The sequence below is a fragment of the Cynoglossus semilaevis genome, chromosome 12 (genome assembly GCF_000523025.1).
Source record: "Cynoglossus semilaevis isolate Cse_v1.0 chromosome 12, Cse_v1.0, whole genome shotgun sequence".
In the NCBI taxonomy this organism is placed as follows: domain Eukaryota; kingdom Metazoa; phylum Chordata; class Actinopteri; order Pleuronectiformes; family Cynoglossidae; genus Cynoglossus; species Cynoglossus semilaevis.
Window position 1 is genome coordinate 10,274,029 of NC_024318.1, and position 27,758 is coordinate 10,301,786.

Sequence of the window (27,758 nt, forward strand, 5' to 3'; positions counted from 1 at the left end):
TATTGCAGCATTATGTTTCAGAAAAGTAACTATGTACAAATATTGTATTTTGCCTTTATACTAAATCTGAAAGCATGCATAAAGATTGGGATAACATATTGCATATGGATTTGCTGTGATAGTTAAAAGCATTTTAAATATGCATTATACTGAAAATTGTTTTCTTGGCATGCAGTGGTCTTGTCATTGATTTTCTTTCCCCATGGCCTTAATCAAATCTCCTTGTAGAAATAGCATGAAGCTGGCTGTGTGTTCATTTTTAATCCTGGTTACTATCAATAAAAATTTAAAACATATTTACCTCTGCCGTTTCCAGGTTAGCCACCTTTGTTATTGACTGTTTCACTGTCTTCACACCATACATCACAGCAAATCTAAATGTACCATAATATATAGATGTACATACATATAGTATTCGTGTCTCACTATATAATAAAAAACATTTATAAGTGTACCGGAAATATTACAATGCTGAGAAAGAACAATTGGTTTTCCCCTGGATATGTATAATAATAGATACTATTAATTGTCGTATGTCTTTAATGTGAGAAAGCCCATTGGCCTGCCTCTAACTGCTGTCGACCAATCAGCTCTGTCGATGTTGCAAGGCATGACGACGTAATCAAGGAGGCGTGCGTGACATTTGCAGTAAGAAGCTAGTTTTTTAAGACCTGCTAATTCTAGAGAGGTAGAAAAACAAAACAAAAACAGATTTATAATTTATTGTGTGGCAGTGAGTTAACATACGTTTGAGTTTTTCAAATGTTCATTGTCCTGCACCTTAAAAGGGACAGCTTATGTCACCGCGGTGTCAGTTCAAACTTCTCCGCTGGAGCACGTTGAGTACAGTGAGCTAACGCGGTCCTGTAAGTTGTTCAGTAGATGTGCGGAGTTCAGGTTGAGGTCGTTATCTGGTTTGCTGCTGTGAGATGACAGTTCCAACCGCTACAAAGAGCTCACTTTTGACTTTAAACCCTCACAGTATGACTGAACGTTAGCGTCGGAGCAGACTTGGACTAAATGCTTTTCCTACACAAGGTTAAAATTAGCTTTAGCCAGCTAGCCCTTTAGTTCCCCTTTCTCTTATGCTGACTTGTTGGGACAGGTGTGTAGAAAGTAGGCCGGGTGTGGCTTCGAGGAGAAAGTGTGCAGCCTAGAGTCCAGCACTGAAGACTGTGAAGGATTGTCGGGAATTGAAGTGGAGCCAGAGTCGGAATCATGCTGCTCTCCTTGGTTGTGCACACATACTCGCTGCGGTACTGGTTTCCAGCCACCATCATGCTGGGAACAGCCCCGGCGTATCTGCTGTCCTGGGGGGTTTGGCGTCTACTTTCTTCTGTCATTCCGGCGAGGATGTACCACAGGCTGGACGACCGACTGTACTCGGTCTACCAGAGCATGGTTCTCTACTTCTTTGAGAACTACACGGGGGTGGAGGTGAGGGATCTGATCAACTACTAACTGTAATATCAAATACATTTCCTTTTGCTATTTAAACGATAAAAAATACAATCGTTTGCATTAGGTGATATATTTGTGTGTCTGCACTGACTCTGAAACAATTAGTCGACTAGTTGATGCATCACCAACAGATGCAGTACATACTGTTGTTGTACGCTGTACATAGTGGACTAAACAATTTGTGTAAGAATTGTTTTTAAAAAGGTCCATAATTCGAGCTGTGGAATATTATAAGTATATTCTTATTTACAGGAAAACAGTGAAGGCTTCCAGACCAAACCATACAAATTAGGATGTTGCTAATCTTTCAAAAATGAAAACAGATTTTACACCATTACTCGAGTAGAACTTTCAATTTTCTGTGGGACCTCAGCACATTTTCTTTTAGTTTGTGCCATCCTTTTTTCTATAACTTAAATCTCAACATACACAGTAAGATAGTGGATATAAACATCTGCATTGTGCACTGAGGTGTTTGTCATACAATGACAGACAATGTAAACAGGGCTATGAGTCCACAGCTGATAAACCTGAAGTACATGAAAAACTTGTAGATTCTTGTACAACTTTTTTCTGCCGCTCCTTGTGCACCTAGGAGTGATTGTACAGGAGTTGTTGCAGCCGAAATGTCTTATGAGATTTGTTGGCGAGGTAAACCAACTGCTGTGTCTCACCCACTGGAAAATTCATAGGCAGATTAAAAACAAATCCTTTTTAGTTTATTGCAAAACAATTTCTGCAGGTTTATCAGATCAGCTTAAAAAATAAAAAACAATTCTTGTTTGCAGCTGTGCAGGAAACACATCTGCCTCTGTAAGACAAATCATTTTCATTATCTTTCAGCATCATCAACTTGTTTTTGTTCCTGTCTCTACAGATAGTTATATATGGAGATATACCAAAGAACAAAGAGAATGTGATCTACCTGTCAAACCACCAGTGTACAGGTATTGAAGTTAAATAATTAGCTTATATATTTAAAAAAAAACAACTCCTGCAATGCTAATGACCTGGTATATATATATTTCTTTTTTCAGTGGACTGGATTATTGCTGACATGCTGGCCATCAGACAGAGTGCTATTGGACACGTCAGATATGTCCTTAAAGATGGACTGAAGTGGCTTCCTCTTTATGGCTGGTATTTCTCTCAGGTAATTAATTAAACTGCCTGGTTATCCAACTGTGATTTTTGGGTAAAAACAAGTATGGAGAGCTGAAGCGTTGACAGCACTGTCCATATCTTTCAGCATGGAGGAATCTATGTGAGACGAAGTGCAAAATTTAATGAGAGGACAATGAAGAGGAAGCTCCTCTCTCAGACTCAGTCTGGTGCGCAAGTAAGTGTTGCATGGAATAAATGTCCTTGAACACAATTTGATATGAATTTATTAGAAACAGAATCTTTCTTTTTTTTTTCTACAACTCATTGCTGTTTTATAGTTTGTCCTGTAACATGACGACAGCATCTAGAACCTGAGACTTCAAATATAAAATGAGAATTTCATCACACACTATAGAGGTTTGCAGCTGGGTGGAAAAAGCTTATTTTAATCATGTTTTTATGTAACTGCTAGAGATTAGGGATTATCTTTACAGACTGAAAAAGAAAAGGAAATGGCCAGCTGGTTAGAGTACTTAAGTTTCTTTTCCTGTGTTGCATAGTGTTTAATTCTGTTAGAAGTTTTGGCAGTAAAGTGAAAAATATTTTATTAATTTATTTTTTTTCCTCCTCACAGATGTACCTTGTCATTTTCCCAGAAGGGACCCGTTATAATCCAGACCTGAAGAATGTTATTGCTGACAGTCAGGCTTTTGCTTCAAAAGAAGGTACGGTACAATGTCAGACAGTCCCTGCTTTACAGCTGCAAACTAATTCAACATAAACGACTCGCACGCTCTGACAGCCAAGGCCACATCCACAGGAGTTGTTTTTAAAAAATGTACACTACATTACGTTTGAACATTCTTCATCCATGCCAGTGATTTGGCTCCATATTGGCTTTAATCCCCATCCATAATGATTTGCCTTAAAACAAAGTCACAGGACCACTTGGAGGTCTGTGTGGGGGCTGATAATGGAATTATGGCTTATCGTTTGAAAAACGGGTCATGTGACAGGAAGGCGTGATGTACAAATTGGAACGTATATGTGCACAACTGCTACACTGTCTATCGTTTTTAACTGTTTATACAATAATGTAGTCACTTAGATTCAAATGGGAAACATCAGGTTCTATTTTAGAGCTGGAAAAGACCAGGCTAACTTAGGCAGCTCGTCCACATGACCCATGAGTCCTATGTACGGCATTATTGATTCTAAAGCTTTAATATTAATCTTTCTTTTCTTCAGTTTGAAGTTATATCTTTATAATTTAATTAGGCTGACTTAACAAAAGTGTCAAGTATTCACTACAACCTAAAGTTGCACAGGAAAATAAGACAGAAAAAGTGTTGAAAAATGTAATCTTTGCAGCAACAGACAGACCAACTCCTATCAGTTGGGTTTCACAGAAGCTCTAGTTATTGAAGGGAGGAGTGCGTTAGTCTCCTGACAAGTTGGTAGAAACCTGACTGTTACACTTTGCTGCTTTGGTCCACTCGCTGCTCACTTTCACTTCCTCAGTCAGAAACTCCACTTCAAGAGACCAGATGTAGAACCATTTATGTTAAAGTAATATATTTTATTTTAAATGGTTTTGACCCCAAAGTGGAATCTTCAACATGTTGCTTAAATTATATTTTATGCCTTTATGAATGAAATGCATGTTTGAAAATTGCACTACACCATCAACATTGAAACATTAACCTTACAGTTCTGTGAAAAACTTTTAGGCGGTAATATAGTACATTGATTTAAAACCATTTTCCTCTTGGAAAATATAAAAAAAACACCAACAAAACTCAGCTGCAAACTTTTATATATAATTGTTCTTTAACATGTTGTGTTGTACCTAAGTATTGAGTAAGTCAGTATTACAGAGACTCTCTTCCCAAGGTTATATCTGGGCCACGTCCACTCAGTAGGACTGCAAAATATCTGGTTATTTATATTAATATGACAACGAAAATGTTAAAACTCTGCTTAAAAAAATAAATATAACCAAAGTCATGAGTAAGTGCTCTGAATTCATCTCTGTGTCCTTTATTGTCCACTGATGGACCTCTGCCCTCACAATGTATTGGTTTTAACGTTGCCCTCAATAAAATGCACATTTAATTTTAATAGCGAGTCGATAATCTTGTCTTGTCTCCAAGTCCGGCCTCAGCTCTCGTCTCTGGAATAATGAAATAAAATCGTTGCAGCATTGATCTCTCGGTCGAACCGTATGATGTGAAGAGCTCATTAAATATTAAAGCTTTTCAGTGGGCACTTTGTCCTGTAGTTTTGAAAACAGTTTAAATGGCTGTGTGGTGAGTTTCAAGCCCCTCGCAGGGGGTCATCATGGGTAATTTGAAATACAGTAGAAATGATGCAAGCATGATTTTATCTTTTTAAACAATTTTATATAGTTTTTTTTAACATTATTTTTGCAAAGGTTAGCCAACATGCTCAGAAGTAGAAAAAAAATCTAGACTTCCTGCCCCTTCTCCTAATCTACTGTATATTATATGTTTACCCCCTGCCCTAAATAATTAATGCATACAGTAATAGTACTACAAAAATAACATAATAAACAACATCATAAACACAAGTCATTGAGAAAACAACTTTTACAAATGAGCCAAAAATCAAACGGCGATAAAGAACCAATTTTAAATACACGCATTTGGAAATATAAAAATGATACTCAACAGTACAAAAATGTGCCACTGTGATACCAGATTTGTGAGAGAGTGATGTTTGTGTTGCAGACTGTGGTGTCCTGCTCTACCCACATTGTTTCTACAGCGCAGAGATTAGGCCTATCTGTGCACCGCAGCTCAGAGTATCACCTTCCCCCATTAATCCAACTAAATCTCTGCTGAGAGGCGACATGTGCACATGACATGATCTCTGCTGCTGTTGAGCTATTAGTGTGCAGCACAGTGCAGAGCGCTGCAGAAACAGACCCAAACTCAATTACTCTTCATATATAGTCTGTCAGTGTAACATACTGTGTATTATATATATATATATATATAACTACACTTACCCATTCTTCTGTCCACACTAGGACTAGCTGTGCTGAAGCACACCCTTACACCCAGGATGAAGGCATCTCATATAGCCATTGAGACGATGAAGGACCATCTAGACGCTGTGTATGACGTCACAGTGGCCTACGAGGGCACGCTGAATGCCTCAGGTCACAGAAGTCCTGCACCATCGATGCCAGGTAAGCAGGCACACGGGGGGGGGGGGGGGGGGGGGGGGGGGGCGCGGGAGGAGGACGGGCGGGAAGGTAATGTTACATAGGAAGCATAGCTATGGTGACATGCAGTGTGTAGGTGTGAGCTCAGCCCAAACCACAGTGAGAACACCAAGCAGGGAAATGGTATCTGTGTCAGTATGGGTTTCAGTTCCAATAAGAAAATATTGAAAAAGTTCAGATCATTGTTCATGACATGGGTGAAAAAGTTCAGATCATTGTTCATGACTAAAAGTCATGTCCAAACAGTATGTGAGTCTTTACATATGCGTCTTTACCCATTTCAAACTTGTCAAAGACACAGAGGTCTCTCTTATTTTCGTTTTTCGTTTCGAAGACCAACAGGTCACTGACATGTATTTGTATGTCGTAGATGCATTTTTGAACCAACATAACATAATAATCATGCATTGTGTCAGTTGGGATAAATTTGGAATATAAACACGGCTGCAGTAACAGACTGTCAACAGCTGCCTGTAATTGTTGTTATTCAGTTCATCCAGAGTCTCACAGGCTCTGTACTATCAAAGCAACATCACCGTGTTTGGCCCTGTGTAATTAATCACATCACAAACAGCAGCGTCTTCCTGTAAACAGAATGACTCCCCGCTGTGGACTTTTGATTATTTCATGTTACCGGTTGTTCACCAAACACTGTTTCAATGTTTTTAAGAAAACTTCCCGCTTCAGGCAGGAATAAACACTGATGTGTTTTGTAGTGAGAAGTACACGGAGGTGAAAAGCTTTCTTCTCATTTCGCACTTTCATCTTTGGGGTTGACTGGGATTTTTGTCACTCCGCAAGGAACAAACCAAGGCTTTTAGAGGGAAACTCAGTGATGCTCTTCTGGTAATTGAACCTCAATGGGAACGTGAAATGTTCTGGGTTATTCCACAGCCAGAGAGCTTTAATGCTTTAAAACCCTAAAGTGATTGAGCTCCACAACCAATTATTTAGTCTGAGCCTTTTTCCAAAGGAAGACAGGAGGTGGCAGGGTTTCATGTCGACTACTGGGAATATTAAATCATTGTCTCCCAGAGCGCCATGTCTATTAAGAGTGATGCAAGTCTTTTCTTTTCTGTTGCTTTTTCTTACCAAGTCTTTTAAAAACAAAAGCCTTGTTTTATTTTAATTTTTTTTGAGTATTGCTCACTTCTCTAATCCCTGAAAGTGTGACTCAAGCCCACCACTTAATGCAAAGCAGTTCTGTTTACAAACTCAGTCTTTATTTCAGAAATAATTTATTTAGTCTACATGATGGAGTGCATCTTTGAGTGACTTATAATTCCTGATGACAAAATGGCAAGTAATGAAGACTAAGGACAGAAAAATCCTCTGCCTGAAGTATTTTTCAGCGTTTCCTCTGTATATACAGGTGTTTCCAGGGTTAAAGATACCACTGCTCCTAAAAATATTTTTTGTTTTCTAGATTGTTTTTCAAAATCTCTAGGAACTGTTTATCATTTGCCACCATAGAGAGAGTTTCCCTTATCCATTATCCAGAGTGTTGTTTTTTTAAGTGTTTGGAACCTGGTCCCTGCTCAAACCTACATGACCTGAAGTGGACGCTCAGTTTTTGTTTCTCTGGGCTGCCTGTGTTTGTCAGAGTGCCACATATAATGTCAGAAGGTCAGGTCCAAACCCGCAACAGCTGATGGAGGTTTACTCTCCACCGGCGAGGCAGTCTTTCGCTGCCGACTTCGATCAAGTTTCCTCTTTTGTCCGCCGAGCGAGGTTTCCTGATAAGGCTGAATGTTGTGGAAACAGGAACTTGGAAGTCTCTGGGGAAACGTTTGTAACCTTGAGTGTTCAGATTGGGTTAAATTTTTTGTACATCTGACATTTTGACACTTTGGCGTTTCGTCTGTACTCAGTTGTTTTTTCATTCAGGACTGTTTTGGCTTTTCTCTTATTTGATAGTGTTTTATTTCCGCCCTATGTTACTTCAGGAACTCAGCGCTGTAGATGCTTTACTTTATGAATGTCACCTCACATTGGGTTTAAGTGCTCTCTCTATGTGTTTCATTGCTGAAGGGCTCTTCCTGTTTTTGTTTAGTGTATTTATTTTCTGTGTTTGACAGAATTCCTGTGTAAAGAATGTCCCCGAGTCCACATACACTTCGACCGTGTGGACATAAAGGAAATTCCTTCAGAGCCAGTGTTTTTCCGCAGGTGGCTGCACGAGCGGTTTGAAATCAAGGACCGGTAAGTGTGCGAGGGTGGAAACGATCACCTTAAAATTGCATTTAATCAATGAGTAAAGCAGGTTAAGTGTTTTCATGTCAGACACAAACTAAAATAATGCAGGCTTTTGGATCATTGATTTTACAATAATACAGCTTTTTTGTTTTTGTGTGTGTTACTCTATGTTTCTTATTTCTTTCTATGACAAATAATTATATCCTTTTTTGAAGGCTCCTGACAGAGTTCTACGAGTCAAAAGATTCCAATTCAAAAGATGCTAACAAAATCTGCAAGTTCCCCGGAAAAGGTACACCATCACCGCTCAACCTCTCAAAAACACTGCCCTCAGCCATGATTTTAGGAGGACTGACGCTGCCATTACTGCTGACAGAGAACGGCAGGAAACTGTATGTGAGAACCTGGGTTTATGGGACGCTGCTGGGCTGGCTGTGGGTCAATGTGTTTCCTTAACATATGGAGGGACTGGGGCTGCAGCAAGCAGACATGCAAAAGTCAGGGAGAGACTTGTGCCATTTTTATTCTAGAAACAAACCCACACATGGTGTGCTCCAGATGCACAGCTGCATCTGGGAAGAGGCTTAGAAATGTATCCCACACCTGTGGCTTAATACTGACCTCCGACTGGAAGCTGAAAGAAAAATCAGACAAATGTAGGAAATAAATTGAGTTAAATGTGTGCTAGATTTTCCATGGCATTTTAAAACACAGGTGGCTTTGTTGAGAAGTTTAAAGTTATTCAGCCCCTCACCCCGGTCTTTGGGCTCTGATATAAAGTATAAAATGTTATATTTCCTCTCCATAAGATTTAGCTAAATTAGTATTCTTGCATGCTTACTAAAGCTCTTACATGACCTTTATTTTGACATCAGAGTGTTCTGGGAACTCGTGAAATGATCAGTCAGCTGCTGTGAGTGGCTGACAGTGCACACCGGTCAATTGAACCCGGCTCATTACTCCTGTAGTGCACTGACTTACTGACATTGGTGGTAATGTCTGTTTTTATGCCAAGTCCTACATCAGGAATTTTATGCACTTTGCTTATTTTAAGTGATGTTTTATAATATTAGTAGAACAAAATAATACCTATTTGGACTCTTTAACCTGCGGACTATAACGTTAAGGACGTTATTGAGAAATTAAGTTCTGCACGGAAATGTTTCTGGCCAACTATTACCACATTGTAAAATTATTTATTGTTTTGCTGTTCCCAGGCAAGCGCAATAGTCTTTCACAGTAAATGAAAAGAAAACAAGTATGGAAAATAAGCCCATTTATGATTTAAGAGAATTAAAGTTTATCTTTTTTGAGGGGTGGGTGGGGGGGGGGTTGTCATCAGTGGTTTAAAAAGTGGCATTTTCAAGGTTTCAATATGGGTGAGGTGAAAATTATGTTATATTGGGAAATCTTTTGTCACATAAATTAGTTTGTACTTGAGTTTGATTTAAAATAAAAGTGACATGCCAAGACATTTTCTGAAGCAGATGAGAGTAGCAAGTATAAATGTTCTACCAATGTAAAGCATCACTTAAGTGTTGCCAAAATATGGTGTATTTCTTTTCTTTTTGCCTAATTCCGTTGTTAATAAATGTTCAAAGTTATTGTTTATTCTGTAACTTTTATATGCATTTGTTCTTTTAAATACAGCGTTACAGCTCACATAAATGTATCTACCTAGCAAAAAGCTGACAAAGCCATGTTGACAGTATAACACAGGTTCCTGTGCACTCAAAGCCATTTGTATTATAATCATCACTGTATTATAAAATGCACTGTGTCTATTGTTGTTGTTTACCATCCGAAAACCATTTCCACCTTCCACCAGTCACTTTAAATACTTGCTATAATGTCATCTTCCTCTAGAATAAGTCTGTAGTATGTTTTTCCTCATATGGATGGTGCAGTACTTCTCATGGGTTTTACATGTTTGCTCCAATACCTCACTTGAATAATCTTTCCTTTTTCTTAAGAAGACCCTTGTCAGCTGTTTTATAGTTATTTTTAACCTGACAAGATCTGAATACAAGTCATCAGGAAACTCTAGACAGTATTTCAATGCCAACAGTTTTTTGGAAATGTGTGCCTTGGCTTTGGAGGCGTAGGTCCTCAGCCCGCCCACAGTGGCTCTTCACCAAGCAGGTGACTCCATGGAGGCTCTCTGCTGCGCTCTGCAGCCTGTGGTCACATTGTCTACAGTTCACAGTGACTTATTTTGCTCTAAGAATGCATTTACACTTTTCGAAGACTATTGTATAACAATAAAACCTTTAATGTGTGTAAGTTCTAAAAAAGAAAAAAATGGGGTCAGAGTGAAATAAAATAATTTTGTTTGGGAAGTGATGTATGGTGTTTTTTATACAGTATAAAATGCACAACGAAGACTATCCATCTACCTACTAACAGTGGAGGTAAAAATAAAACATTGTCTCGGGGAAATTTGAAAAAGTATAGTGTATTTTATAATTTTTTTTAACATTTTTGTTTTAGTTGAGATCTAGTTTGCATCAAAAGTACAATGTGCAAACCTCAAATAGTGAATATGGAATTTCTGGGGTCTCAAAGGTGTTGTAGCACATTTATTTCTGTATGTTTTATAATCTGTTTCTGTATGCATTTTTTTTCCCTAATTCGTACAAATGTTGGTTTCTTTCCAAAGTTCTAGTTAAATAGATGACATATAGTTAACATGTACACGGTACATGTACACGGTACAATGAACCATAAAATGGTTAAAGTACAAATTTCACACCGATTTTGTGGGTCGTTGAACGCAGCGCCATAGTACCGCACTTGCGCAGTAGTGTCTTGTGGGCGGTAAGCAGGAAGCTCAGTGAGCGAATGAAGGTAACGACGGTTAGTGCTGCTCTTATTTGGCGTTTAACGGTCTTTAAATGGTCACTGATAAGGTTCTAACAGTATCGAGTAATCATTTTTCGTAAATAGTTTCAGTTGACGTATTATGTTTAACATTTGTGACATGAAACTGATTTGTTTGAAGCCTTGCAGTTGTTGTTTACGTTTCCCTTCACTCATAGCGGCACCCACGGGCGGTTTAAGCTTACTGCAGTTAGGTGGAACAAGTTAACTTGACGAAGTCTCCTCGTTGTACGCGACAGAAATTGTGAAATATAATTAATCGAAAGATTTTGCCTGTGAACACCCATAAGTGGACCGGAAATGCACTATTGGTTTCGGTAGTAGAACGCCATTAGCAAAAGAAAATTAATACACCGTACACTATTATTAAATCGTTTTTACATCGGTCACCTACGTTGTGTTAATAGCATGTACGTTAAATGTAACCCTCATGAAATCTATGTATATTTCAACAGATAAAAGCTGAAATTTTGACGCTGTGCCCTATATTCACGTAAATCGACGCAGAGTTATGGCATTGGACTGGATTGGATTCACTTATGCAGCAGCCATCGCCCTTGGGGGGTTTATGGGTTACAAAAGAAAAGGTTAATATTCTTTCACGATCTCACATTTTCCTTATATTGTCCAAAAGGTGAACAAACGTAAAATGAACGTGTCTTGTGGACTGCAGGTAGTGTAATGTCCCTTGTGGCTGGTCTCGTTTTTGGAGGATTATCAGCATATGGGGCCTTCAACATTTCCAATGACCCTAAGAACATTAAGGTCTCCCTGTGTAAGTGTGTACAAAACTACATATTTGTTGATTTGTCGCAAGAGAACTCGTATACACATGTTAATATATGGTTTTGTGGTTTTAGTTTCCGCTGGACTTCTTGCTTTAGTGATGGGAACAAGATACAAGAATTCTGGAAAGTTCCTGCCTGCTGGCCTAATGTCTGGGCTAAGGTCAGAGTCACGGTTGCTCAACATGCAGATATTCTATTGAGCAACACGTAGATTATGAAAGGATTAGAGATGTCGCTCTGCCCTTGTGCAGTCTGTGATTAATGTTGTTCTTCTGTTTTTAGTTTGTTGATGGTTTTTCGACTCTTGCTCCTGATCATGGTGTGACTGCAGGAACCAAAGAGACCAAACTGAAAAGCCAACTGTGCATCAATGAACAAGCACATCATTCCCACCAACACACCAACAACGTGTTCTTATTGTGAATTAAGATACACCTCGGGTTGTCTTTACTTTTGGATTATCCTTTTGAAAAAGCTGGTTTTATGTATTCCACAGAAGACAGGTTAATAAGTGATATTTTACCAATCTCTCCTCATTTGAATGTGTTGCAGATCAGTGTTAGGTTTCATACAATTGTGTAAAAACAGTCACTGTGCTAAACCCATTCTAAATCTGCAGATTTTTAAAAATGCTTGTATTTGTTTATATTAAAAAAGTTGATTGCCTTTTATGTTTTTTTTAATCACTACCCAGTTGTATTACTTTCTTTGCAGCATGTTAAATTTTTACACAAGTGTGTGTCAGCATTTGTCACAGCTGTGGGTTTACACACTACATAATTTTTGTGCTTAGCCCTGAAAATGATATAATGAATAACTGACCGAAAGTTTGTTCAATGCGTTTTCTTCAAGTATCTTGTTTTTATTAGTGTAAGAAAGTGGACTGATGATGTTTGGAACCAACAACTAATAAAATGTGCTATATTTTTCATGAGAATTTTTTTGTGAATCAGTGAATTTGACACAAAAAAGCACCGTAAACAGAAATGTGAAATAGACAATTTGCATTCCATTGTTTATCAAGTGGGGTTTTGCACAGAAAAATTGATTTAAACTGATTATGTAAAAAGATCTTCTCTGTAACTCATTCAAACTTCAAAGATTTATTTTCAACACAGCCATGACTGTCTTCACATAGACAGCGTCAGGCTGAGGTTTTCTCTTGCTGCCCGGCTGCAGGAACTTGCTGATGTTAGGAAGCTGACTCATCCTGCCCTGGAAAGCCTTCAACAAAACATTTTAATGTCAGATGTGTATTTCTCTGAGGATTATCAATTTGTTGTTGCTCTGTACATGAAGTATTGTCATTTAAAAAAAACAAACAAAACATATTTACCTTAATATTTGGAAATTTGGAGAGGATTTCAGGGAATTTCTCCTCCAGCATCAGGCTACATTCTAGCAGATGCACATCCGCACGGCTGAGGCTGTCTCCTACCAGGTACGAGGCTCCGGACAAAGCCTTGGGAGTTTGTATCACATTATATGTTCTAAAACTGTCACAGTACTATAGATTTTTTATAGTATTTTTTTTTACATTATATTGTTACTATAACCTTTTTTCCATACCTTCTCAAACACAGGCAGGTAGCGTTCGTTTGCTTTTTTCTGAATATTGTCAAGTTTTGGTTTTAGGTCTGAACTGAAGGGCAAATACATGATCATTTCCATGACATCCATCAGTCCCTCAGAGTACATGTTGATCCTGAAGGGAAGAACACACACGTAAAGAGTAACACTGGTCTTTTTACGACCATTAAAAACAATATAGTATAATATACTGGGGGAATGGAGGAGGTCATACATGGCGCGGTCTTTGAGGTCTTTTCCATCGAGATTGTACTTCTCCGATATGTAGTTCATGATGGCTCGGGTCTGAACCAGCTTCAGGCCATCTATCTCCACCAGTGGAACCTGCTCGTACATGAGGACTCCATCTGCAAAGGCAAAGCAGCACAGAGTCGTGTCAGGACTTGGGTGTTACATGAAGCTCTGTATTGTCTCATTCTCTATACAAACAAAATGGCTAACAATAAAAACGAGGTGTGGCAGTTTAACTTCCAATCCAAATAGTACGTAACAGAACTCTATAATCTGCAGGCTATGACCCTTATGAATCCACAGAGAGTGCTTCACAACACTAAGAAGAATTCAATACCTGTACGCCACCTGTTCTATACAATACATCTGCGTGAAAAGTGCACTACAGGCATGACAAAGCACATTTTCATGTTCTCCTGCATAAAGGTTTTATGAGTATTTCACAATCACATGCCACTTCTTAGGCATTATGGCAACACAATTACTCCCTTTTACACCTCCGTTATTATTGCCCCTCTTGGTGCTGCAGGAAGACAAACTAGATGATCACCATTCAGTAATTGAATAACTGCCACCACAGTGAACCGTAACGTGGAATAGAAGCTGAAAGGCAACAGTCAAAATCACAAGAATGAAAACGAAAGAATGCTTTAGAACTGAAAAGCAAACTTTAAGAAAACTATCTCACGTGGACAAAAGGAAATGTTTTCAACTGTGCTTTACTAAACTAACACTTTTGATATCTGGCAACATCTCTTCTGCGAAGCATGCCGGGTATTCAAAAAAAAATTGTTATTTTCGTAATATAGAAGCTGAAACTTACTCAAACTTACTGTAAACCAACTCGGCAGTGGATTCTTTTTTTTTTTTTTTACTTAAAACGCCTGGTTATTCACACTTCTATCAAGGATAAGACAAATGCGTTTACGTTTTCCCTTTTATTGATCAGATGTCCAGCAGGTGGCACAAGCGGAATGCTGCGTAAAAGCACGTTTTCAAACATTTCAGGGGATATTTTGCAGCCAACATACCTGAAAGAAGTTTCTCATATTGCTTCCTTTCGGTCAGGATAACCTCGTCGAACTGTGAGTGCAATCATGCAAAAAATACACACTGTGACTCAGTGGGGGTTTATGCATTTTGAATATTTCATATTCAGTAAAAACGCCGAAATTTTATCATACCTCAACTCCAGCAGCAGCCAAAAGCCAGCGGATTGCTTCCATTCTTCCTCTGCCATTGAAGTAATATAGTACGACTTTTTCCGCCATGGTCAATGTAGGAATGTAACTGCACTTCGAAGACAAAATCGCAGATAAGAGTTACGCGTTAGTAACTGTGATATTAAAAAATGTCGAACAGATGTTCTTACATGTACTCAGCCTCTGGTGAAGTGGTGGAACTGACCACTGGACACAACGTTGACGCACTTAGATAATTTTCGTACTCACATAGAAAGGTGGAGAAGACATACGAAGTATCTGATTGGTTACAACTGACCAATGAAAAGGCACGTGTTTATGCATAGCCTCTAAGCATTGTGGTTAAGAGAAATACAAGACTATCTACGGTGTTATTTCGAATATTCCTACATATTGGTGTTTCATTTATTTAGTACTAGTCAAAGATTTTATTCAAAATTCTACAAGTTATGTTTACACTTACACCGTAAGTGTACTCGGTTGGTCTGTGCGGTGCTTTAAGTAAGAGGGAGATGGGACTATGTGACTTGGATGTGAGGGCGATCTGGCTGCGACATCTGTCACCCCATTGATCGCTAGGGTTGATTCGGCTGATCTGGCTGGCTAGGCGGGTGTCCCCTTCCTCCCTCAACGATCCATGTGTGTCCCTCCCGAAGCTCCGCGCTCGGTGGAAGAGGACGGTGTCCCCCCGGCGGACGAGCATCCATCGGTATACCAGTAGCTGCGCTCCCCTGCTAGAACCTCCAAACAAGCTCAAGGCCCATTTGTAGGAGAAACGTAGGGAAGTCAAGCTCCAAGCTTCAGACACATCCAAATGAGGCGCTGCACGTGGCAGTCTGCCTTACTTTTGAATTCATTTTAACAATGTACACATTGTACACAAAGTGTACAAAAAAACCTTCACTGTACACAAAACCTTCGTTGCACTTGTTGCTTAAAATGTATACATTTTATATATATAAATAGCTGGAGAAAATATGATTAAATATCATATTGAATAGAAAAATATGATATGTACTTCCAAGATAAATGGGTGAATTTTACACTGCAATAGTCTATTCTGCAATAGTCTATTCTAACAGACCTGTGATCTTTATTCATAATTGCCTTTTTGATTTTTTTCATCTTTATAAACCAAACTCCGACCAAATGATAGAAAACTTCAGCTTTACCTTCTGAGGGAAATTAATGAGGTGAAATTAATACAAAACTGTGGTTCTAATCCTCCACTCTATATAAATGCTGCACCTTTGATCATTAATATATCATTAACATTACACATAACATTTTTTGAAAAGCATAAAACCCAGTTGAGTTCGTGACAATGCACAAAATAAAATAAAGAAATACACAATAACATAATCACACACCATTTGCCATGAAAATAGGACATAAAATTAGGTTTATTTCCTGTTGAATTTATGACACATTGATATGTGGAAATCATTTGCAATATATTTATTTTACATAAATAAAAAACACTGTTTAATGGTAAACAAAATGTAAAAATTACAAAAAAGGTTTCTGTAATAAAACATATACAGTAGAAATTAAAAAAAAGTCAATAACAAAGGTAAAAGGTACAGCGTTTTAATGTTTCAATGAAATAAGTCATTGAGAACAATATAAATACACGGTAGTGTAGCGTATGCCGCATGCAGAACAGTTTGTCAACAACAAACTTTAAACAATGGCCACCCCTGGAGGACATTACTGAAATTACAGAAATAATATACAACACGTAAGCTGCGAACATTGGCCTGAAACTTTTGGCCATTTTTGCATTTTAAGGTATTTACACGCCGATACTTTACAACATCCATAGAACGCTCTAAGAAACAGTGTTATTGCTGCGTAACATATTACATACAAAATACAATTACAAAACACATAGGCCCTAGTCTTTGGAGGAGAAAAAGAGAGTTCTCTCCTGCAGGACACGCACTAGCGGTGTCCGTATTTGGCAGACCAGTCTGTTCGCCCATGGATGGTCTGTGCAGGCAGGCGGGGCAGCAAGTCAGCGCTGCTTTCATTACCCGAAAGCACGTTGGTGGAAGTGTTTATGTGACTTCGACCAGATCGCCATGTTGCATAATCTAGGACAACAATTGAGAAAAACATAAAGCGTTATACACAAGCAGTTATAAACTAAGACTTTATATATTTAAAGATCTGTAGCTGTGACTTGTAAGCTCACTTGACGCAGACGTATCTGCTGAAGGACCTGGGAGTCCTCTGTGACCGGCAGACCCAGTGTCTTTTTTGTAAAACGATGGCACATATCCACCTGAGACCACGTTTGTTCCTATTAGGGTAAAAACACATCCATCGAATGAGTTCATTATTCACCCCAGATATATGTGCCTGATGGAATAACAAGTGTCAAAGTTAGGCTTCATTAATATCTTTACCATGAGCCCCTCTGCTGGGCAGAGTCCCTCCAAATGGAATAGTACAGTTCCCCCAAAGATGGCTTCCGCCCAGGTATTTACTGGCATTCATGGAGACGTTTTTCTTGGTGCTAATACCTGCAGGTGACAACAAAGACGTCATTATTTGATCACTTAAACTGTTTGAGTTCCATACATTAGAGTTGTACTTAATGTAACTTGTTCTGGGGTTCTGTAAGTAAGAACACTTTTGGACCCTATGAAAGGGTCAGATCACAGACAATTTCAACACATTTGTTACTTTCTTTTGTCATAAATAAATTTTTTATAAGCTTTTGCTACGTTTACGCTTAATTCAGTCTTGTACCCAGTACCAGTGAGGGAGACCATCAGTTGGACATCAGTCATCTTGAATCTGCAGTTTAGAAGTGGAATGGATGCAGTAAATTTACCAGGTAGATGTCTGGATTGTCTTAGATAATGCTGCTTCGCGGATGTGGTCCTCGTCGGCTCTTGAGAGCCTGTCGTCCTGTTCAGGTTTAAAGGTGCGTCTTCTTTTCCACGGGGTCGACTGAAATCCAGCACATTTCCATATCTGGAAGACAGAAGTGAGGAATGTACTAATTAATTAATTGATATTGTTAGAGCTGGTCAATTCAATTAGTCATGTTAATAGAAGTAGAAGGTCAACAGAAGTCATTCATAAAAGTAAAGGGTCTGTTTGATTATGTGCAGAGTGAAAATCAAAGTGACACCACATCTTTATAATCTGTATTAATCTGATTTATAAAAACATTATGTATCATAAACTCACCTACTGAGCACCTCCTCACTCTGTGTTGGCTTCTCTGAACTGAACTCGTTTTTACCCAGAATGCTTATCGAAGCCAGCTCTGGTTCTTCGTACTCGTCCCAGTCGTCACCTTTGAGGTGACCTGTGCCGTGCCCCCATCTGCGCCTTCCTCCTTTAGGTTTCAGGTGATAGCTCAGTAGGTTGGTATTTTCTGACTCCTGCCGTGTTTGCTAAGAGAACAATAACAAGTACAATTTTATATGTGAGGAATATTAAACATGTTTTTATTATGTCAGCTCTAACCAATTACCAACGCTCCATTCTCACCTTGCTGTGGAGACCCTTGTCCACAATATATGGTAGATGATGTGTGTGTTCCTCAGTTAGTTCTTGCTTTGCGATGAGTTTGGGCTGCTGCTGCCCTCGCATCAACTTTGTGTGCTGCTGGTACGCTGTTGCCTGAGGAGCTGGAGGTACAGGGGACGGTTGAATTTGCTGCAGAGGCCTGGAGATGGAGACGTGATGGTTGGAAGGTGGAGGCTGAGAGGGAGGCGCAGGCTTCAGCAGCAGAGATGGCTGTTGGTGATGCTGCTGCTGCTGTAGACTCTGTTGGGCCTGTAGAGGAGCCGGCAGTTGCACAGGACCTGGCTGAGGTCGACCCTGTTCCAGGATCTGCTGAGGAGTTCCCAAAGCCTGGCCCACATGGAAATAAGAGTACCTTAGAGCCTGAGGTGAAAGAAGAGTTTAGACAGTCTCCATCAGTTTAAACAGAGGCTGTAAAAGTAAAGAAATATCCAACAGTCTCTACCTGAACAGTGGTCGGCCTCTTCTTAGGATCCCACTGAAGCAGGTCTGTCATCAGATGTATGGCATCAGAACTAGCATTTGGGATCAGTGTCTTAAGGTTGTTGGGAACACACTGAGGCCAACGGAAGTTCATGGCACTGGCCAGTTGGAATCCCTCCGGCCAATCATTCTGGAGAAAGAAGATCCTTTTCATCTTGCCTACGGCACTTATTGACATTTGTTTTTCATTAACACGAACAGTAATAATGAATGCACACTTCTGTCCTACCTTCTTCGGTGTTCCCAAAACCTGGCAAATCTTGAATATGGTGTCTACTTCACTAGAACCTGGAAAAAGAGGCTTGAGGGTGTAGAGCTCCGCCATGATGCAGCCAACAGCCCATTGGTCTATGGGAGAACTGTAGGATGTAGATCTGAGCAGCACCTCCGGAGCTCGGTACCTTCTCAGAATAGGTGGTGATTAACTTCATTAATGTGCTTAAAGTGATACATATTTCTACATTCGGCTGAGCAGTAACGCAGTGCATGCACTCACCATCTGGTGGAGACATAGTCTGTGTATGGTGGTCGAGATCTGATCTCACGGACGAGTCCAAAGTCAGCGATTTTCACCAGCTCTGGACCCATGCATAGCAGATTCTCAGGCTTTATGTCCCTGTGAAAAAAACCTTAAAAAAACAACACCAACCTGGTGTATCATAAATGCTCTGAACAAACTATTTTTAGTAGCTATTATTATATGATATAATATTTACCACTCTGCAGACCTACCATGTTTATGAATGAATGCCAGACCCTGAAGGATCTGAAACATGATATTTCTGACTGTAGACTCAGGAAACAACCGAGTCCTGCAGAAAAATATGGATGTCAGTATTAAGAAAGCACAGATGAAATAGTGATAGAATAGAAGCTGTACACACACCTGTCCTTCATAAGCTGATATAAATTTTCTTTCATGTACTCGAATATGAAGTACAAGTGATCGTTCTCTCGAATCACCTCCTTCAGCTTGATCACGTTGGCGTGGCTGAGTTTTTTTAATGACTAAAGGCAAGAGAAGAATGACAGGTTTACGTCAGAATATGTGCAACACATGGAAGGTAACTGTTTGTCATGCTGAGTAAAATACCAAACATCTCTGCAGCAGATTCATAGAGCACAGCTTAGAACCAAAAAGAAAATCTTCTCTCCAATCATGCCTCGTCAGTAAGGATGTTCAGCAAGTACGTACATGCTGCGCAGGTGGGATTTTTCTTTAGTTTTCAAAGGAGACAATAAACAGAGCAGGATGGACATGGACTCTTCCCGGGCCCTGGGTTTATTCAGTTAGGAAGGGGAAACAAAGCTCTAAAGGGGCGTAGAGACTTTATGCCATGTCATCACGTGCGGAAATGAGGATCTAATTAGTGGCACGCTAAGGAGCAGTGTGTTCTATGAACTAAAGGTTTGGTTGTACGTTAAGGGAGGGTGGGTAGGTAAAACCAACAGCAGAATCACCTTCTACACTGCACTGTGACCTTCGGCTGCAGGGAGATTTAAACAGTAACATTGATGTTGAAAGGAAAAAAAAAGTATGGTTAGCATGTTAAGCATCCAACATTAGCTGTTTAATGTTCAGACTGCATCAATTTAACAATCCACAAATATGTATTTACATGATTTACATAGATAGATAGATAGATAGATAAAGGGACGGTTGATCTTTCATTACAAAAATGTGATATCAAAATTATTCTGTCTGCAAAAAAACCCACTGACCTTGACTTCACGCAAGTTTATGCATTCTTCCCAGGAGTAGAATTTTCTTTTCATTCTAGAATAAAAGTATGAAATATAATTTTTGAATTATGTGCTGCACGATCAACCAATCAACTTTGAGTCATACTCAAACACATACACATACTCACTTCTTTATGGCTACAAGTTCTCCTGACTCCAGGCTGCGCCCGAGAATGACAGAGCCGTAGGTACCATCCCCCAGCTGTCTGATGTTGGTGTATCTATCCATTATGCTTCTTCTAATTCCATGTCATCATGAGTTGAAAGCATCTGAGTGATGGTGTCCTGCTGCTGAATGTAACCAGATTTTTCTGTGACAACAGCAGGAGACCGAGGGCCAGGCTGGAGGACTCATGGTGCCATGGATGTGCCTTTATAAATCTAAGAACGTGAAAAGTATTAATTTATATTTATGTACGTAAAGATCTTTGACCTCTCTCTTATAACACACATTGCTTAGAGGAAATCTTAAAAAAAATGGTGGAAAAATGACATTGAATGAAAGTGCATTTGTATTCGTAGAAGCTCTATAATTAATTAGAAAATATCGGTAACCGACATACAATACCCCCAAAGGCCACACGTGGGAAGCACCCGTACATGTTAGCACACGTCTGATATATGTTTATTACGTTCATATTTAGCCACTACAAGCTCACGAACGCCTTATTATAGCTGTTTTATTTCAGTCATTAATCCTAAGGCCTAAACCCAACGTAACTATTAGCCCGCAGAATATTTATCATAGCTGCACAAAAATCAATTTTGTTAGGTTTTTTAAGGTTATACTCCTTTTCAGCAGATATCAGACTTGTTAAGGACAATTGTTTTGCATTGGACTGTAGTTAAAGCAACACAATTAAGTGTATTTAGTGCTGTGGTTCTGGGGCATTAATAAATGAATAATAACACAAGTACGAAGACAAAAAACAAAACAATACTCACCCTCTCACGCCAAACTGACAGATGCACTTAGCCAAGCATCTGTATGCTACTTATAACGAATACTTGTGCGGAAGTAGTTTTAGGGATGTAAAAACTGCATTGATGGAGTCCGCCACAAAATGAAAAAATTACGCATCAAAACACAACAAAATATAAAATCTCAGCAAGGCCGTTTCGGAACTGGGTGACGGCAATGATAGTAGTCTCGCGACAATTCACACTAAATGTAAGCAATCACAGCTTCAGAATATGTAACGCGAGATTTAAGTGTATGCGTTGTACTTCCGTTGAGCTTCTAAATTGTATTTCTAACACGTTATTAGTTTAAAATTGTCTGGGTACATTTTATATATGTTACAATAAAATACTAACACAACATACATACAGTTATGTAAATAAATTAACGATGTAATGACAGTGCAAAGACGGAAGTACGTGAAGATATACATCTCGTTTTTCCAGAAATTTTTAGTAAACCCTAAAATTGCTTTTGTTATGTAAAGCTGTCTCATATGAAGTCCAGAACCGTCTCATGCATTATGTAAAAGATTATTGTAGAAAAAAGGCCACAGTGACCATGGATTGATCATCACCCAAAACTTTACCAACTGGGTTTCATAGCTCAGAACATACCCAGGCAATATATAGCCATTGTTGAACAGATAGAATGGTATATTGCTAATGCACAATTTTAGTGTTATTGCATTATTTAGCAATTGTACTGGATTGTGAGAAATTTTGGATGTTGTCCTAGTTATCTGTTCTGTATACATTAAATAGTAAAATTGTTCTGTTCTAGAGTTATATGTTGGGTTTTTTTTCTTAACATCTGGGTAATATGTTGAAACAATGTTAGGTGTACTGCCAATATTAGTGATATGGAGTTATTGTGAAAAAGTTGATAAATAATGTGGATGATACAAGGTTCTATAAACTCGGTAATCGCTCAACAGGGATCCTCCTCTGTACTTAAGGCTATCGAACTAGTTTTTCTTCTTCGTCTCCTTTTGCTTGGGTTCCTGTATTGCTCGTGGGCACTCAGCGAAATGGCTGCGTTCCTGCGAGCTCGTAAATATGTTCGCTGTGTTGTCCGTTTCTCCGACCGTGAACTGTAAGCGCTAGTTTTGTCGGGCTTGGAGAGACCTACGGAGTCGAGCTGTCATGGTAAGAAACTGTTTTCTTCGGTTCTTCACACACTAAGCTCAGTTAGCTGAGTTAGCCTACTAGGCTAAGTGAGCTAACGTCACCTGTTTGGTCACCTGTGGTGCACTAACTCGGGTTGCTCTAATGTTATATAACATATATAACCATCTGTCGGCTATATTAGGGAACTCGACCGTGTTCGTCTATATTGATGTCACAATGTCATTCATATTGTGTAAATGCATAAGTAAGAAGTTTTAAAGCTACCTGTTTTTAACTCACTTTAGTAATAAATAATGTTAGTAGCTTCATGTCAAAATAACCCGAAAGTGCTGTGCTACATGTTTCAATGTTTTCTTGCGATTTGATATTTGTACACAGAATACAAAATGTTACTTTTTTTATTTCCTTGAAATGTGTACAGTAGACAAAGTCAACCAAATATTACATGCTTATACTTCAATGTAGGCTGAATGTATTTGGGAAAAATGTTATTTTAACTTTGAATACCTTTTTTTAAATATTTTATTCACTAAGGCTGATGAACATGCAGGGAATGGTGGTACAGTTGAGGATGATGATGAAGGTTCACATGATCCAAACCTTCATGTAAGTGTTATTGTAATTGTAATTTCTGTATATTTCTGTATAATTTCTATATTGACTCCATCATTGCCAGTAACATATGTTGCTCAACTGCTGAGTCATACATCTTGACAAGGGGTTGCTTGATAACTGCTGTTAATTCATATTTCTGAGTTAAAGTGATTCAAACTAAATGTTTTGCTTATGAGGTTTCAAAATATTTTACACAATCCCAAAACTTCAAACTTCCTGTAAATTGATTCTCAGGTGAAGCTGAATGAATTCAGAACTCAGTGGATGTCTGAGCTCAAACCAGCCTCAGAAGCAAGTGGAACTAATGACCAACTGCCACGAGCCAGAGGTCCAAAATGGACCAACGCTGTTTCTCAGGAGCAGAAAGTGCGTTGATAAGTCGTTCCTTCGGAATCATAGTTATTTCTTCATTAGTACAGTGGCTAAATTTTAGCTTGCTGTTTCAAGAACATAATTAAGTTGTCTTTTCTTAGGCAACTGAGCTTTTTTTGAAAGCTGTTCAAGAGGAACAGAACGGCGCTGTCTATGAGGGTATGTTTGTGTTTATTTTTATACTTATTATTAGCCTTTCTTTTTAGTATCAATATCCATAAATACATATTTAAACTAAATGTTCATATACTTTTGACTAACTGTAATGGTATGTTTTTAGGATGCTAAAATAATTTCCTTTTCTTGCAGCCATTAAGTTCTATCGTTTGGCTATGCAGCTTGTGCCAGACATCGAATTTAGAATAAACTACAGCCGCCCTCCTGATGCAGATGAAGCAGGTCAAAATTAGTAAGTGGGTTTTGAATTATTAATGCATTCTCAAAGGTTGTACAATTGCTTAAATTCGAAAATAATAACTTAAAGAGGAAATAAATGGCAGCTGTGAAAAACATCTGCCATTGTGTTTCTGTCAGTTTGTAAACTCATGTCATCGTGACTGTTGCAGAATTCTCATATGTAGATCATTGTTGTAGTGAATGTAATATCTTTGCAATGGGTGAAGCAACCCTTTCTATAATGTCTAAATGTGTATTTGTATTTGACAATCATAGCCTATGTTTACTCTTAATTAAAGGATTCATATAGTAAATAATTATTTGTTCAACTAAATATTTTTCCTAGCATTGAAGGCAGTGATGTTGACGGTGATATTGAGGACCTACTTGCCTACTTTGAACAGCAGCTCACTCTGGAATGCACAGGTCCAAAGATCTGTACTCCCGAGCTGGAACTGACCCAGATTCACATTTCAGGTAAAAGAAATTGGACATTATTTACATGATATCTTAAGTCTTTACTAATTTGAATTAATTGCAATGGATTTCATCCTTGCTTTATTTGACTGCAGCCTTGCCACATGAAATCCTGATGTACATATTTCGCTGGGTTGTGTCAAGTGATCTGGACATGCGATCCCTGGAACAGCTCTCCTTGGTTTGCCGTGGGTTTTACATTTGTGCCAGGTCAGCACAGGTTTACATCTGTTAATTTGAAATTGCGACGTTTTGGGCCTTGTATTGTTGCTGCTTAAATGAATGCTACCCTTAAAACATGTAGCTTTAGTGAGTGATTTATGTTCTCTCACACACAACCATGTTTCTGTTTAGAGACCCTGAGATTTGGCGCTCAGCTTGTTTCCGAGTGTGGGGACGGAACTGCACCAAAATTGTACCTTTCAAGTCCTGGAGGGTGATGTTCCTGCAGAGACCTCGTGTTCGTTTTGATGGTAAAATATTATAATATTTATTTTAGTAATTGTAAATGAAAAACCTGGATGGTGTGTCTCAGGTTGTTTATGCTGATGTAAAACTATGTATTTAAACACAATTTATTTATTTGTTAAAATCCAAAATAAAAAAAGCAGTACTTTCAGTAAACATGTTTAGGGGGTTTTGTTGCATAACTTCCAAAGCAGTACATTCAGTAAACAGGTTTAGGGGGTTTTGTTGCATAACTTCCATGTGTTGTCTGTGAAATTGCTGGAAAGCTGATTTTCCTTTTGCTACAATGTATTTGACATTGACAACTTTAAACTGTATGTATTTTCTATTACTACTGCTATTGTTGTTGATGCTAACTAAATCTTCTGATCATAGGTATATATATCAGCAAGACAACATACATCCGCCAAGGAGAGCAATCGCTGGATGGATTTTACAGGGCTTGGCACCAGGTTGAGTTCTACAGGTACAACACTGTGGTGTTAGTAATTTAAGACATTATTATATTTTAGGGTGTTCAGATATAGTACAGAGAGTAAAGAACCTGAATGAAGAGTTATTCCTAACTGTTGGGCAACACATTGCAAACTACTATTTTCAAACTGCTTTCACATTGTTTTGGGTTATTTAGTTTATTTTTTATTTTTAATGTTTATGTGTGTAACAATAGACATGTAACAGGCATAGCTATTGTGTGAGGTGAAAAGCAGGAAGGGGTTTAAATAAAATGCTAAAAATGTTTGACGTTTAAAAAAAAAAGGGAGTTTAAAAAGACAAAAGATATGGTGTATTTAACTCCACCAAACACAAAATATTTGGCGTTGATTTCGAGGACAGTGTTGCGTCTGACGGGCTTCGTAAATCGGTCAACACTGTGGACACGAAGAGTCAAGACAAGGGATAGTGAACAAGTTTCTTTGTTGGCAATAAAGCAAGAAAACAGAGGAACCCCAAAGCAGTATTTGCATGAAAGGGCTGCTCTACCGGTTTTTCAAATGCTGACCCACCCCCGTCACTAAGGTAGGTAAGTTTGAAAAACCAGGTTAAGGCATTCTTACTGTTGATGTTTACTTCTTGATGTACGTACAATCCTATGAAAGTTATGACAAAACTGTCAGCAATTCTCTTTTGTCATACTTTTGGTTTATCTCAAATTGTTTAAATCTCCCAAATAATTAATGTCAGACCATGCCCAAATTAAGTTAAATAAGCAGAATGTCAAAATGTTGCTTTTGATACTGTAGATATTTCCTCCACAAATGAAACTGTGGTAGAAGCTAACAGTTATAGCATTGTTTAATTATGTTGTTCAGATGTAAGCTTAGGAAAACAAAATTAAAATATTACAACCCACAGATACTGTAGCTTAACCAAGTGCTGATATGATTGTACAGGTATTTTCGCTTCTTCCCGGATGGCTATGTTCTCATGCTAAACACCCCTGAAGACCCTCTGTCTGTCGTTCCTTGTTTGCGTTCAAGAAACCCCAGGTTAGACGATCATTATATACAGTAACCTTTACCATTGAGCACAAGCGCTTAACTGTGTCATGCTTTAATACTTTTTTTGTTATTTGACAGAATGGACTCTGTTCTCTTTGGCCACTTCCGTCTGATAAACGAGGCTGATAATAAAACCAAAGTTTTTGTTGTTTGCAAGAAAAAGGAGGAGGTAAGGAGTAAGATCATTTATTTTATGGTAGGCTAAACCTGCTGTTATTATATTATCTTAATGTCCACTGCTGCTGCAGAAAGGGACCGAGATTCCCAGAAATCGGTTCTGCAGGTGGAACACTGTCCCAGAGGCCGAACACGCCTTCCATGTGGGTTTGCATGTGTCCTCTGGGGGGCGTCAGAGTAAGCTGACATGGTTACACCACTCCTGCCACATCACTTACAAGTAAGACCAGAAGGACAGGAATAGCAGCTCTAGTGTCTAGTTTTCCTTTGGCTTGTCTCAACACTACTGACTTTATGATCATTTTCAGGTTGACTGGAGAAACCATTATCACAGCATTTGACCTGAACACGATGTATACACCCTTCTACTTTGCACGAGTGAAGAGTTACACTGCTTTCTCTGAGCAGCCACTTTAGTTAATTAGACGTTGTCCTCAGACGCTTCGTTCTTTTTGCTGCAATTGAATCAGCGTTTTCTGCAGGTGTACATGATGTAATTCTACTTATTTTCTGATTTCAGAAATGGCAGCACTGTACTAAGAGCTATATTCTCTAGTTGTTCAAATCATTGAATGTTCCTGCTGTTTTTCTTTGATCTCGTACTTCCCACAGGCCTAAATAAACTGGTGGAAAAAAACAAATGCTCTTACAAAGTGATTTTATTTATAACTATTTGGTTTCATTGACTACGTATAATAGAGTCTAGTCGACTTCAGAAACAAAAGCTGAAGAGAAATGTGGAAAAAGTTTGTGATCTACTGGTGAAATGTGCTGTTCTGTCTGTTGTTTTTTGTGAGTGTACTGTTAACAGAGCATGAACTCACTAATGTGTCACTATATACTGTTGAAATACCTTATACACAAGTTGGGTGCACTGGTATAAGATAATTGGTTTGTTAAAACTAAAGCTAATGCAGCAATACTGTTTTTAAATGTTTTTTGATGACAAGTTTTAATATCGATTTTGGAGACTAGTGACTGTCCACTGGATGCATTATGTCACAAACACCTGTAATACTGTACATGCAGGAGCACGTGTCACAAACATGATAACCTGTAATACTGTACATGCAGGAGCACAGATTTCTGCTGCATGGTGGATTTGTATACTCCAAACAGCAATATTCCCATATATTGAGATGACACAAATGACACATTTTAATCCTCATAAAACCTACATTCCTGC

The 27,758-nt window shown here is 38.6% G+C and overlaps 5 protein-coding genes across 8 annotated transcripts; 3 read left to right on the top strand and 2 right to left on the bottom strand.

Annotated features, from left to right (window-relative positions):
* Window positions 1–611: 611 nt before the first annotated feature.
* Window positions 612–10,350, top strand: agpat5 (1-acylglycerol-3-phosphate O-acyltransferase 5 (lysophosphatidic acid acyltransferase, epsilon)). The gene is made up of 8 exons (XM_008322039.3): window positions 612–1,437; window positions 2,339–2,408; window positions 2,499–2,614; window positions 2,711–2,800; window positions 3,200–3,290; window positions 5,618–5,779; window positions 7,894–8,017; window positions 8,227–10,350. The coding sequence occupies exons 1-8, from the start codon at window positions 1,219–1,221 to the stop codon at window positions 8,465–8,467; spliced, it is 1,113 nt and encodes a 370-aa protein (XP_008320261.1). The 5' UTR covers window positions 612–1,218; the 3' UTR covers window positions 8,468–10,350.
* Window positions 10,351–10,768: 418 nt separating this feature from the next.
* Window positions 10,769–12,608, top strand: tmem14a (transmembrane protein 14A). Of its 2 annotated transcripts, none has more exons than XM_008322042.2 (5): window positions 10,769–10,858; window positions 11,347–11,478; window positions 11,565–11,666; window positions 11,752–11,839; window positions 11,962–12,608. In XM_008322042.2, exons 2-5 carry the CDS (start codon window positions 11,403–11,405, stop codon window positions 12,002–12,004), a joined length of 309 nt encoding a protein of 102 aa, XP_008320264.1. In that variant the 5' UTR covers window positions 10,769–10,858; window positions 11,347–11,402; the 3' UTR covers window positions 12,005–12,608. The 2 variants fall into 2 exon arrangements, with proteins under 2 accessions (XP_008320264.1, XP_008320265.1); XM_008322043.3 differs by having other exon boundaries at window positions 10,782–10,867.
* A 60-nt stretch (window positions 12,609–12,668) lies between these two features.
* LOC103387412 (glutathione S-transferase 3-like) lies at window positions 12,669–14,988 on the bottom strand. 2 transcript variants are annotated; one of them, XM_008322040.3, is made up of 7 exons: window positions 14,873–14,988; window positions 14,685–14,795; window positions 14,532–14,583; window positions 13,484–13,616; window positions 13,249–13,384; window positions 13,016–13,141; window positions 12,669–12,903 (listed from the first exon to the last, which is right to left on the bottom strand). In XM_008322040.3, the coding sequence occupies exons 2-7, from the start codon at window positions 14,769–14,771 to the stop codon at window positions 12,775–12,777; spliced, it is 663 nt and encodes a 220-aa protein (XP_008320262.1). In that variant the 5' UTR covers window positions 14,772–14,795; window positions 14,873–14,988; the 3' UTR covers window positions 12,669–12,774. The 2 variants fall into 2 exon arrangements, with proteins under 2 accessions (XP_008320262.1, XP_008320263.1); XM_008322041.3 differs by having other exon boundaries at window positions 14,685–14,790; window positions 14,873–14,961.
* A 257-nt stretch (window positions 14,989–15,245) lies between these two features.
* On the bottom strand, window positions 15,246–22,029 carry cilk1 (ciliogenesis associated kinase 1). 2 transcript variants are annotated; one of them, XM_008322046.3, is made up of 14 exons: window positions 21,420–22,029; window positions 20,603–20,855; window positions 20,454–20,508; window positions 19,618–19,739; window positions 19,464–19,543; window positions 19,228–19,360; window positions 18,961–19,132; window positions 18,694–18,861; window positions 18,213–18,578; window positions 17,907–18,115; window positions 17,545–17,687; window positions 17,114–17,230; window positions 16,900–17,007; window positions 15,246–16,798 (listed from the first exon to the last, which is right to left on the bottom strand). In XM_008322046.3, the coding sequence occupies exons 2-14, from the start codon at window positions 20,701–20,703 to the stop codon at window positions 16,647–16,649; spliced, it is 1,926 nt and encodes a 641-aa protein (XP_008320268.1). In that variant the 5' UTR covers window positions 20,704–20,855; window positions 21,420–22,029; the 3' UTR covers window positions 15,246–16,646. The 2 variants fall into 2 exon arrangements, with proteins under 2 accessions (XP_008320268.1, XP_008320267.1); XM_008322045.3 differs by having other exon boundaries at window positions 18,213–18,611; window positions 21,420–22,026.
* Window positions 22,030–22,426: 397 nt separating this feature from the next.
* fbxo9 (F-box protein 9) lies at window positions 22,427–27,215 on the top strand. Its single transcript, XM_008322047.3, has 13 exons — window positions 22,427–22,583; window positions 23,100–23,171; window positions 23,415–23,546; window positions 23,654–23,711; window positions 23,862–23,961; window positions 24,295–24,425; window positions 24,521–24,635; window positions 24,780–24,898; window positions 25,269–25,359; window positions 26,288–26,383; window positions 26,474–26,564; window positions 26,644–26,792; window positions 26,881–27,215. Exons 1-13 carry the CDS (start codon window positions 22,581–22,583, stop codon window positions 26,987–26,989), a joined length of 1,266 nt encoding a protein of 421 aa, XP_008320269.1. The 5' UTR covers window positions 22,427–22,580; the 3' UTR covers window positions 26,990–27,215.
* The last annotated feature ends 543 nt before the right edge of the window (window positions 27,216–27,758 follow it).

Coding starts and splice junctions, on each gene's coding strand:
- agpat5 (XM_008322039.3), top strand. CDS start 1,219: ATGCTGCTCTCCTTGGTTGTGCACACATACTCGCTGCGGTACTGGTTT. Junction 2,615..2,710: donor ATGGCTGGTATTTCTCTCAG/GTAATTAATTAA, acceptor CATATCTTTCAG/CATGGAGGAATCTATGTGAG. Junction 3,291..5,617: donor GGCTTTTGCTTCAAAAGAAG/GTACGGTACAAT, acceptor TGTCCACACTAG/GACTAGCTGTGCTGAAGCAC.
- tmem14a (XM_008322042.2), top strand. CDS start 11,403: ATGGCATTGGACTGGATTGGATTCACTTATGCAGCAGCCATCGCCCTT. Junction 11,479..11,564: donor TATGGGTTACAAAAGAAAAG/GTTAATATTCTT, acceptor TGTGGACTGCAG/GTAGTGTAATGTCCCTTGTG. Junction 11,840..11,961: donor GGCCTAATGTCTGGGCTAAG/GTCAGAGTCACG, acceptor TTCTGTTTTTAG/TTTGTTGATGGTTTTTCGAC.
- LOC103387412 (XM_008322040.3), bottom strand. CDS start 14,771: ATGGCGGAAAAAGTCGTACTATATTACTTCAATGGCAGAGGAAGAATG. Junction 13,385..13,483: donor GACCTCAAAGACCGCGCCAT/GTATGACCTCCT, acceptor TCTTCCCTTCAG/GATCAACATGTACTCTGAGG. Junction 13,142..13,248: donor ACCTGCCTGTGTTTGAGAAG/GTATGGAAAAAA, acceptor CAAACTCCCAAG/GCTTTGTCCGGAGCCTCGTA.
- cilk1 (XM_008322045.3), bottom strand. CDS start 20,703: ATGGATAGATACACCAACATCAGACAGCTGGGGGATGGTACCTACGGC. Junction 19,133..19,227: donor GACTATGTCTCCACCAGATG/GTGAGTGCATGC, acceptor TATTCTGAGAAG/GTACCGAGCTCCGGAGGTGC. Junction 17,008..17,113: donor GCCCAGCAGAGGGGCTCATG/GTAAAGATATTA, acceptor TTACCCTAATAG/GAACAAACGTGGTCTCAGGT.
- fbxo9 (XM_008322047.3), top strand. Junction 23,547..23,653: donor CTGTTTCTCAGGAGCAGAAA/GTGCGTTGATAA, acceptor GTCTTTTCTTAG/GCAACTGAGCTTTTTTTGAA. Junction 24,899..25,268: donor ACCTCGTGTTCGTTTTGATG/GTAAAATATTAT, acceptor TTCTGATCATAG/GTATATATATCAGCAAGACA.